General features: G+C 38.3%; 2 protein-coding genes across 7 annotated transcripts in view; one reads left to right on the top strand and one right to left on the bottom strand.

The window, feature by feature from the left end:
- usp24 (ubiquitin specific peptidase 24) overlaps positions 1-5,186 on the bottom strand; it is a 57,062-nt gene extending 51,876 nt beyond the window's left edge. For 4 of the 6 annotated variants that reach the window (XM_059341035.1, XM_059341034.1, XM_059341036.1 and 1 more), the window contains exons 1-4: positions 4,749-5,185; positions 944-1,112; positions 632-699; positions 380-523 (exon numbers count right to left, since the gene is read on the bottom strand). In XM_059341035.1, coding sequence (XP_059197018.1) covers positions 380-523; positions 632-699; positions 944-1,112; positions 4,749-5,027 — 660 coding nt within the window. In that variant the 5' untranslated portion in view covers positions 5,028-5,185. Of the gene's footprint in view, positions 1-379; positions 524-631; positions 700-943; positions 1,113-4,748 lie in introns of all 6 variants that reach the window. The other 2 variants (XM_059341033.1, XM_059341038.1) reach the window with 1 other exon arrangement.
- Positions 5,187-7,098: 1,912 nt separating this feature from the next.
- On the top strand, positions 7,099-11,329 carry bloc1s2 (biogenesis of lysosomal organelles complex-1, subunit 2). The gene is made up of 5 exons (XM_059341291.1): positions 7,099-7,281; positions 7,473-7,589; positions 8,290-8,409; positions 8,522-8,626; positions 10,426-11,329. The coding sequence occupies exons 1-5, from the start codon at positions 7,110-7,112 to the stop codon at positions 10,455-10,457; spliced, it is 546 nt and encodes a 181-aa protein (XP_059197274.1). The 5' UTR covers positions 7,099-7,109; the 3' UTR covers positions 10,458-11,329.
- Positions 11,330-12,094: the final 765 nt, after the last annotated feature.

The raw sequence follows: 12,094 nt of genomic DNA, 5'->3' as shown, positions 1-12,094 counted from the left end.
TGAGTAGTGTGTGAAGCCTCTATTTTTCCAATATTGATAACACTTGTGGATACCTAAAAATGTTGTTTGTATAGCTTAATAATTTCCATTTTTTCTAAAAAAAATAAAATAAAATAAAAAAATCTAAGAAATTCAACTTGCAGTTTTTTCTTTTAAGATCTATGGCATTATAAGTGTGTCACACTGCACAAGACATTTCAAGAGTTCTCCCTACTTCTAATAATGACTGACATTTCCATGGAGGTGCAGGAAAACAGCAAAAACAAAAGCCTTGAAATTGTTTAGGGTTCAGAGGATTAAAAAAAAAGAATGCAAAAAAAAGACAGTCGAAAGGTCTTTAAAGCAAATAACAACAGAGACAGAGAGTGAGAGAACACACCATAGTCAGGACTCCCATCAGGTTTACAGGTACGGGGTCCTGCTTCACCCTTTCTGCAACCAGCTCCACCAGCAACATGAGCATGTTGTAGATTCCCTCGTGAATCTCTGTGCCCCATTTGTGTACGGCACTGCTGGTCAGCAACTGGTGACGGTGAACAAGACGGACAGAAAGGATGGAAGTCAGGGAAATGTATGCAAGTTAATCAAGTACTACACAGTCACTTAGACCTCTTGTCTCTTCATTGCTCACCTTCTTAAAGGCCTCCGGCATGCACCGATCTATGAACCGTTTGCAGTTCTCATCAGCGTCAGCGAGACCTGACAGGGAGAGAGGGAGAAGTTGGTGCACATATCCAACAGATGGAGAAAAAAAAAAACCCACTGTGACGAAGGAGATACAGATTGAGGGCATGTAACACAAGTGTCTAAAATAACAACATGTGAAAAACACCCAACCGTCCAAACAAAACATGCCACCCACACACAATAACACAGATGGAGAGCATTTAGTTTAAGTCAGATCTTCAGAAATAATCTTCATCCCACACAGCCGTGGTCTTACCGTGCCGGGCGAGGCAGGTGGACGCGATAAGACACTTGCCCAGGGACTCTTCTCTCTTGTAAGGGATGGACCAGTGGTCGGTAAAGACTCGACTCTCCAGCTCGTACAGGTTGGTGGTCGGAAACTCCATGCTTCCCCCGGAGCAGTTCCCGTTCTCATCATTGCTCCTCTGTAAAACACACATGCATGACATAATTACAACCTAATGCAGCGGCTGACTTTATTTCACACAGCTTGTCTCTGCGTCGACCATTGTTTTAGGACACTGCAGCTGTCCTCTGTGAGAGTGAGGTTAATCCAAATGGCCTCTGGCGATGATAAAGTCAGACAGGATGATGCTTGATTCTCTTCCTCCCTCTGGGAGAAGAGCGATAGCAGTCATTTGGAAAGTGTGTCCTCTCTCCTCGACGATCTGCCCTTCATCTCTGCATCTCTTTTTCTCTCTTTGTCCTCCCAAAAAGCAAGTGTTTCACTCAGCCATAAAGTCAAAAAGGGTTGTGGTGTGTAAGCCAGGGTGTGACCAAAGTAATAAACAACCTGCCCCATGACATGACATGACATTGTCATGGTAGCAGCATGATGTTACCCTGATGACATATTTTCATCATATCTAAACAGGTTATGACGGGCAAGTTGAAATTCAGGCTTAGCCTACTACTGCTACGAGAACACGAAATTGCCAGGAGCATTAAAGTCTATGAGTCCATGTGGTGAAAGCAGACAAAGGATATTTTAAATTATTTACATCATAAAGTTGTTTACATATTCATGAAGTTATCTGCATATTCATGATTGAATTGCAGAACTCCCTCTTCTGAAATAGTGACGGACAGTGAAACATTTCAGAACATGTGCAACATGCAGCATGTTGTACTTGAAATGATTCATGTTTGCATTGTCACTGTGCAAATTATTTAAGCATAGTAATCTAAGGATGCTTGACCTGCTGGCTTGTTTTAAAAAGCTTTCACTACATTATAAATGACCAAAACAATTACATTTTATTTGTTCATTTTGCCTGAGGCCCGGCACAGTGAGAATTTTAATAAAACAAAGTATAGTTATTTGGTTGTTTTTTTTAAATACATCTCCACATAATAGCATACATAATGTCCAATGTGTTCAGTGCCATGTTATACTGCCCTGCATACTGATACATATACATTATAATGTGATAGACTGTGAATAAAGCTGAGGAGAACAGGAGCGGAGCAAGCATGAGAGAGGCATCATATTTCATCCCTTCCCTTTCTATGAAAATTGGAAATGACAGATAGATGGACGAGAGAAAGGAAAGACAGTGAGACATGAACCTAACACCGGTTATAGGAGACAGTAGGTTCAAAAGTAACCAAGGAGACATTTGATTTAATTGAGTTTCCAAATCTGAACTCGCTTTGATTTAAATTTACAACTTTGATTTAAATAAGAATGGCAGCATGGAGAAAAGACTAACCCTCTCATCTTTGTATATGCAGGACCTCTTACAATAATAATCGATCAGGAGAAGAAACAAGGAAATAAGTGTTGATGTTTATAAGACCTGAAGCCTTTAGGGGAAAGGTCCAGGTCTCAAAGGCACAGAATACACGTGTGTGGTGGCTGCGCAGGACGATGAGGCAACTTAGCACCGCGCTGTTACTATGCACCCTGCAACCCTCCTGGGACCTCCTGCAAAAACTGCAATGTGTTTGTATGCGTGTTCAGGAGACTGCAGGGCTAAATTTAGGAGCAAAACATGGGGCTGAGGACCTATGACATGCCTCTTAAGCATAAATACGGCAAACAGAGGAAGCAAAGAAAGGAAATAAAGCATTTTCATCCTCGTAGCTAATTCCCTTTACTGCATGGTTCAGAGCTTATTATGACAAGTGGGAGTGAGACCTATACAGATTCTGTAAATGTTTTAATAATATGCATGGGTGTACGAAGCCATTATAATAATGGCGCGAAGATGGATAAATTATTTATTAGACAAGCTGGTGTAGATGGGAAAATAGTTTCAAATTAGACTTGTTTGGCATGTGGGCATACAGGGAAAATTATTTGGCAGTTCTTGAAGAGATTTAATGAACTCAGAAAGTGAGTCACTTTGGGCTGAGTCAGTTTGTAACAACAACATTATTGGCATATTTACAATAACAGGCTTATTATCTACAGTAACCTGCAAGTGTGTGCCATTTTCTGCATACTGTAAATGCCAACTGTTGTTTGTACCACTCTTACTACAACAACCTGCAACACAACATGACAGTGGTAAGACACAGAGGAGAAAGAAATATCGCCAACAGGTATTTGGTCCAGGGTAATTTAATTGTATGTATTTTGCTGACCCACAGCAGCTCAGGCAGCCATCAAAGGGATACAACAAGTGGTTGGTGAGTCTAAATGAATAATCCTACAGTTCTAATGATTTGACTTTCTGAGAAAGTCTTGCTTTCTTTTGATAGCACCTGCAGGCTTTTAGAGATCTAAGAGCAACAGGCTTAAGGTCAGCAGCTACAGGCAAACACCCTCCAGTTTCCTCGAGGTGCTAGTCGAAGCACGCCTGGCATGTCTTATGTAGACAGGTATGTATGAGCAGCCAATGTAGTTTACTATTACAACACCACATTAACCCCGCAAACTAAGACAAGCTGCAGGTAAATCACTGACAACTGTCAGAGGACCAATGACTGGCCTCAAAGCATCAAACACAACGGTCTCACGCCTGACACTGTCTTTTTAGACAAGTAACGGTTAATCACTTGTAACTGGCACATTGATAGCTCAGAATGGGGACATATGTTTAATAAAATGGCCACGTATGTCAAAGACATTGCGAAACCGTCTTTAAGTCCAGTTTGAAAGGGCAGCAATCTCAGCAGGAGCTGAGCATGATTGACGCTGTCAGCCAGCGATGGCTAACCTCTGCAAAGCAGCCTGGAAAAAAATACAACCAACTGTCCGCAGGCCAATTGATGGGGCGCATTAGGGGTGGGCGATATATCAATATAAAAGATATATCAATATCATCTTAAATGTGATATGGAATTAGACCATATTGCATATATCGATATAGTTCAAATTTGCACTGTGATCCTTGCTCCAGGCAAGCTATGGCTTTTATTTAAGATATTTTTTTATTTCAATGTGCACTTTATGGAGCTTTGATTTTTTTTTTTTTTTTGAAAGTGCTCCTGTTGTTATACAGTATTTACCTTCACTTAAATAAGTGGTTTCAATAAAATGACTTGTGACATGTCATATTTGGCTTTGATTTTTACTGAACATTTGCTCTCACTTTGCGATAAAATATCGGGATATATATCGTATATGGATATTCAGCCTAAACATATCGGGATATGACTTTTGCTCCATATCGCGCATTACCCACTACCAGGGTACTGCCGGTTGAAATGTAGTTTGCAGCCCTCCAGATGATGCCTCTGTGCAGCTCCACCTGGTCCGGTTCCTGGCGCGTCAAACTCCCAACTAGCTAGCTCGCTACTAGCTAGCTGGGTTAGCTTGCAAGTTTAGAATAGCAATTTTTTTGCTTCAGTCTGACATTTAAATAGCAAAAGCTCCATGTAAGCAGACTATACTCCAGTCACTATGCGCCATGCCCTGTCCCGTAGGACTGGAGTGTATTTCACCTCCTGCTCTGACAGCTCACGTTGAGCTCGCTGCATGTAGCATTGAAGCTGCTAAGTTAAGCTAGTTAAATGGGCGAGCCCACTATTTCCCAGTAAGTTGCAATTAGCCATGTTCTCCTCCCTCCCTCGCTCCTTCATGTGATGCTTGGTGAAACGCTGGCTCCTCTTACCTCGCTATCCACCACATCGTGGTATGCCGGCGGGGGATCAAACCCTCCAGTCCCAGTCCGCCCGCTGTTCTCCCCGTCTCCAGTCGAGCCCACGCCGGGGGCAGGCCCGCTCTCCATCGGCTCGTATCCATACCCGAGTCCGGGGCTTTCGTTTGTCAGGAGCGCTACTGCCTCGTTGATGTCGTTCTTTGCCAGCCGAAGCGCTTTCCGTATCACGTCGGGGTCTGGGAACCCCATGCAGAGGAGCGTCGTTATGTGCTGCTCCTCTTCGGTCTCCATTTTTGCGGTGTCTCCGTCTCTCAGACTAATAGTAATGGGGTGTTCGGCACAGCCCTGTAGCTGTGCACGCCGCCATGTTTACAGTCCACTGCTGCTAGCCTGTCACGATCTGGCTTCCCCCACAACAGCGCCGACACAGGTGTTATGCCGATTTCTGCTTGCCAAGAATCCTGTGCTCCCCGCGGAAGCGCGCACAGCGAAAAGTCCTAGAGTTGCAGTGATTTAAGATAAAATAAGATTTTATTTATCTCGCAGTGGGGACATTTTTTACAAAATTACAAAGATATATTAAAAAATGTAAATAAAAACAAAGACACAATATACATACATACATTATAATAAAATAATAAATAAAACTTTATTTGTATAGCAGTTTTCTTAACATAGTTACAAAGTGTTTTAAAACTTGTAAAAAAAAACTTGTAAAAAATTACAATAAAACAACAAAACAAAGTAAAGTGCAATGCAGACAAGTTGGAATTACAAATGTCAAAACATAGAAAGTGGCAAGAGCTGGGGGAGAAAAACAACCAAGAGATTAAGTAGCTTAGTTAAAAAGGCTTTGCGATAAATTAAAGTTTTCAGTAGGGATTTAAAAGAGGCTAGTGATGTAGCCTGTCTGACCTCAAGGGGTAGAGAGTTCCAGAGACTATTACTATGTAATATTGCACATAGATTTTCCTTGATTAATGATTGATTAATTACTATTTAGAAGTGTGTTTTACTTTAGATGGTAACAATAATGCAATTTCATACATAATAAGAAAAAGGATTAACTATATCAGAATGTTTATTCACCATCTTATAATTTAGATTTCTCTTTTGAAATCTTCTTTTGAAACTTTTCATAATTTTTGTCCCTGGAATAATTTGGCTTCCTTAATGATAATATAGTTTATAAACTACATCAGAAATTGCTTCAATTATTTTAGCCAATTTAAGTGTTATTTCTATTTTATGCTATCAAGAAAAAGCTGTCCAAAGAGTTTGCAGGGAAAACCTTCTGTGTCCCATTATCAATATAGAAATTTGAAATTTGAAAATAAATAAATTGTAATATTAAATATTGTAATGAAATTGTTTATGGTATCTTATTTATAACTGAAGTATATTTACAAAACAATTCTCTTTGGAGAAATAAATTGTAAAAAGTTAATATTATATAAATGTTATTAAATATGCTTTACTTATTGTTTGGGAGAACAAAACTTAAGAATGGAAAGAAGGGGACCTCTTGGAGCTGTAAAATAGTTTTGGACTACTATGTAATAAGGTTAGATTTAATTGCATTTTTAGCAGCCACTCCTCTTCCTCACCTTTAAAGTGCAGAGCAAACTGTCTTTAAATAAAAGCAATCACAAAATGGAAATGGTAAATGTTTAAGCAGAAAACATAATGGAAAAACTTAATTACAAGTACATGCTTTAAAAAAAGAACTTTAAATCAAATCAAAGTTTATTTGTCACCTACACAATCATACACATGCTTTAAAAATTCTTTCATGCCAGCTCCTGAAACAACTGTCAAATAGAGGAAACATAAGTAAAATATGTATAATAAGAGTAAAATATATGGAAAATATATGGAAAATATATGGAAAAAATAAAACAGGGAAAGGAAAAATATTTTACAAAACTTTTACCAGAAGAAGCAATAAAAAAATAAGCTACAAGTATGCTTCAGAGAAATTAAAATGTAAATTAAAAACAGTGACACAAGAAACATAATGAAACACTACATAAATGGTTAAAATCTGTAAGTGTTATTTTTATATATATTATATTAATTATATATACATATTATATTTATTTATATATATATACATATAAGCAGCCTTACAGAAATAAGCATATATTTTTTTCCAAATAATAATAATCACTCGTGATCACAAAAAAATGCATAATCACCAGAAACATTTGCTTGAATTAGCATTAAATATATATAACCATAATAACCGACTGATGCCTCAAATCACATCAGGGCGTGGCAATGCGCGCGAGTAGGCCCGGTGGTTGTGGCGGCGGGCGGACGTCACGTGATCCTCAGCTCATGTGACAGGGGAAAAGTCAAAACAGGAACAAAATGGCTGCAACGGGCGACGACGCCGCAGCAATGGACAGCATCTCCAGGGCTCCGGCGGCCCAATTAGCGGCTCTGAACGCGGCTGCAAGTACCAGCAGCCCCGCTGGAGCAGAAGGCCCTGAGGACGTGGCGGAGAGCCCGGTGGTTGTTCTCAAGAAGCCCAGCACGAACAGTGAGAGATGTTTCCTTGCAGCTTCCGTAGCGCTCTTATGCTAATTTAGCACCAAACTGTTTTGTCCAATTTTCCAATGTTGGTTTAATTGTATGCAATCATTGACAATCTCCCTTATTTGGGCTTTTTCAATGTTGATAATCTGTCTGAACTGGCTGTGTTCTGTGTTTATTATCCTGCTAATGCTTCAGGTGATGGTGGAGTGGAGACAGCAGAGGAGGCTGTGGAGCCTGCAGAGCCTGATATCAATGAGTTGTGTACTGATATGTTTGAAAAGATGGCCATCTTCCTGCAAGGAGAGCTAACAGGTCTGATAACGCATAACACACATGTCTATAAAAACTTTTGGCCAAAGCAGTTATTTACTGACAGTAGCGGTTCTAGACCAATTTTACTGTGGGGGCCAAGGAGGGGCCAGTGTTTAATCAGAGGGGCACATTAGCACATAAAAAATGGCAAAGATGATATTTAAGCATTCAAAACCTTTATTTTAGCTTATTTAAACATCTAATTTAAGTATATTTGGAAGATACAAATAGATTTGATTGAAACAATGAGACTCACAAACAATAACAGTTTTTTTTATATGACAATGACATTTCTCATTTAATCATTTGCAGTACAGTGAGAATGATCTTTATATATATATATATATATATGTATATATATATATACACACACACACACACACACACACACACACACAATATTTTATTGCACAATTATACTATTATACAATGTACACATTCTGGGTTCCTTTTGTGTACAATGAGTTATTGTTTGAACAAAAAAAGGTTTGGATTGTTCATCGTTATAAATTGATCATCTTATTATTAATTTGACACAGGGGCCACAGCAGGGGCCAAAGGCTTCTTCACAGGGGCAGTGGCCCCTGGAGGCCCCTGTGTAGAACCGCCACTGTTTACTGATGCACTCCTTTCATTGTTCATTTCTATATTCACCTTATTAGCCCTCTGTTTTGTTTTTTCTCATGCAAACTGTGATCAGGAACTTGTGAGGATTACCGTCTGTTGGAGAACATGAACAAGCTTACCAGTCTGAAGTACATGGAAATGAAGGACATCAGCATCAACATCAGCCGCAACCTGCAGGATCTCAACAACAAATGTGAGTGAGGACATAATCTGCACAAAAAACTGTTGTATTAATGTGAATTCCTGCTTCCTTCTACGTCAACAGCATGAACATCTGGCTTGTATGTACTGTATGTTTTCCTTAGATGCAAGCTTACAACCCTACTTGGACCAGATAAACCAGATTGAGGAGCAAGTGTCTTCACTGGAACAGGCTGCTTACAAACTGGATGCGTACTCCAAGAAACTGGGTAAGATGTTTAATGTACAGATGTGCAGAAGTGTGTAAGTCTAATATGTTCACTCCAAGAAAATTTTACGTGAGACTGTTTCTATGAGAATTAAGTTAAATCCGAAATATGTAAACCTGTCTCGATAATTAGTTTTACTGGATGATGTATTGTCTAGAAAATAATTGCAATAAACAATATTATTATTATGCAAGCAGAGCCTTATAAAGAGCAACTCACTTTAAATAAAAAAATATATATAATATACAAATTATTTCTGAAATTGGAATATAACAAAAAAATATAAAAATATCCTATATAAATAAAACAAAATAAATAAATATGATTCTTGGGCTCTGTTGACAAAATTTCTCCATAAATGATTGATAATTATCATTTTTTTATGGAGCTTGATAAGTAGATAATAATTATATTTTATCTAATTATTGTAACGTGCATCCCTTACTTAATTATATTATTTTTAAACAGTCCGAACACACTGTCACATGTTGCAGTTCGTTAGCCGTGAGCTAACATTAGCTAACAATTAAAGTTGTGTTAATCACAAAAAGCTACTATTACTTCCTGTCGCTAAACAGATGCAGCTTTCAAAATAAGAGCATAGTGCGTTAAATCCACCAAAGAGTTTACAAGAAGACTGTCAAAATAAGATGCCTTAAATAAAACATACGAGAACCATTATTCTCCTTTACAATAATTAATTATGCAATCATGAAGATCAGTGAATATGATGGAATAGTGGCATTAGAATGTGTGAAAGGCCACCAAATCTGAGCATTTATGAAAAAAAATTCTCCAGGGCAGCATGCCCCCAGACCCCCTAGCCAGCTATTTTTCAACACTGTGTGGCTATTCCATGTCCGAGTGGAAAGTATGTTGACTATGAAAAATGTTATGTGAGGTGTTTGCTCACTTTTAAATTCCCAAAGTGGACAACATTGATGCATTGTACTTAAAAATGTACACATTTTTTTCCTGGTGGGGCATTCCCTTGGACCACTTAGATGGTAATGTTTTATTATTTCATAATACTTAAAAGTCAATATTATCATTTTTAGTTTTATTTATTTATGGGTCAATGACGTGATCTAACCCAGTGTCAGTTGGTATAACCAGTCATTTTCTTCCCATAAAAATCTGATTTATATAAAGGAAAATAAATGTGAACTAAAATGAGAAAAAAAAATACAATCCACGTTTACATCGCAACACTATGGTATATAACAAATTTTACATAATTTGTCAAAACTTTAGAAAAAAATGGTTGTATTTAGAATATGTTCTGCTCAATATTGACGACAATATGTAAATGTAGGAATGGTAAAAAAATAAAAACATTTGATGTTTTTTAAAATGAAGTAATTATATGTATAAGCCCACTAATATATAAAATTAATATAAAATACAATGTAGGTGGATGAAGTATTTAATATGTATTCTTTTTTTGTGGTTGCACCATTTGACATCTTGCCAATCCTTATTTGTCAATTACCCTTATACAGACTAAAAAAATCATATAGTCTATATATTTTTCACTATTTTGAAATATCGTCAAGAATATCGTTATCGCAAAAATACCCTAAAATATTGTGATAATCTTTTAGGGCCATATCGCCCAGCCCTATTGCAAAGCAATATAAAGTCCACCAGCAGATGGTGCTGTGACACCACACACATTTCCTCACCTCAATTATTTCTACAATACAGCTCACAAAGCCAGCCAAACATTACCACATCATGTTGGACTTGAGCATGCATCCCCTACAGAGTGATCACATCTCTGTGTTTCTTCTTCACAGAGGCCAGATTCAAAAAACTGGAGAAGCGATGAGGATGTAGAAGAGGCAGACTGGAGAGTCAACGGTGCCTTCTCACCTTCTTAACCCTGCCTCGCCTTCTCCTCTCCCTGCCAGCGGAGCCAGGGGCTGCGGGGAGGATGTGAACTGAGACTGAAACAACAAACAGTCAGAGCCACACTGACACCTAGAATGGGCCCATGAGGAAGCAGCTGAAAGCACATGAATTAGTCCTGCAGTGCTTGGCTTAGATTTAACTCTAGTGTCACTGATTTTGGCAGCGGTCGTGCAGCCAACATCAACAAGAGTGTGTGGTCTGCACCCACAGGAATATGTCTGCCTAATTACTAGCATATCTTAATTAAGTGGTGGAATCAGAATTTACTAATTTACTACTAAACACAGCAGATTGGCAGAGACTTGCACCTCTAGATAAAGATAATGTAGCTATTTACATAATGAAGCATGATTTTAGATGTGTTTTTAAATGAAGTCCCAGCTTTCTTGTTCTGACCACTTCAGGCAGCCAATATCCTGACAGATATTAACTAAGTAAAAGTGGCCTGACATGTATATTTGGATTCTTTATGATTACATATTTATTAATCCTGGCTGCAAACTGGTTAACTTCAACGCTAAATCCAAATGTTCACCCTCCAGACTTGCAGACTGAGCCCTCAAGGACCTGAGACAGCAAGATGCTGATAGACAGTCTGTTTTATTTCTGCTCTTGCTGCAGAGACACTCGAGCACAACGATCATCTACACTAGATACAAATCCCCTTTATACATTTGTGAGTGAAGAGAGTGCTATTCATACATTGCCGAATGTGCAACCAAATACAGAACTGTTTGTAAATAAGGACCAGACTGACTCAATAAAGTGTGTATTACTTACATTGGAGGACATTCTTTTTTTTGTCAGTTTTCTTCGCCTTTAATATATTTGACATTACACTGAACAGCTTTTACAGCGCAGGCTGCAATAAAAAAAGCATTTTGATTACTTGCAGAGCATATACTTCTACATGTTTTTTTGTCATGGTATGGTTGAATATTATTTCTGGCATATTTTATTAAGCAATGATTAAATGCAGTGATTGTTTTATTACACATTCATAATGAATGCAGGTTTATTTGTCTGGACATTTGGATTCAAAGTCTGCTACAAAAAGTGTTCATGTGTAGCCATCAGCTACAAATCACTCTTTCTGTAGGTTGAGTTTCAAGTTTGCAATTTAAAATAAAAAATATTTTGACACCTGGTGTGGTGATTTAAAAAATAAAAATTACACATTATTGGATGACTGTTCCCTTAAACTGAACCTATTGCTGACAGCAGATGGCAGACCTGCACCACCACAGGTACTCAAACTGATGGACAGTGAAATATTATGTAGCTCTGGAAAAACTGATCCACTGCTGAAGGAGATTTGAGTTTCAGCCTTCTCAGAAGAAGAATAACTCCGGGAAGAATGAGACCAACTGAGGGAAACAAATGATGTATACTTGACAATTCAAAGGGAAGGGTGAATGGGTGACTAAAGATGTGTGTGATGCCCTCTGCCTCCTTTGTTTCCTTCTTTATATTAGCTGTCCCAGAGCAGAACCCAGAGCCCTTTTTTCGCTTTGGGCAACAGATTATCTAAACTGACAGGACCTCCCTCCTGAG

This window comes from Centropristis striata, chromosome 9 (assembly GCF_030273125.1).
Source record: "Centropristis striata isolate RG_2023a ecotype Rhode Island chromosome 9, C.striata_1.0, whole genome shotgun sequence".
In the NCBI taxonomy this organism is placed as follows: Eukaryota; Metazoa; Chordata; class Actinopteri; order Perciformes; family Serranidae; genus Centropristis; species Centropristis striata.
This window is presented reverse-complemented; position numbering and strand designations above follow the sequence as displayed.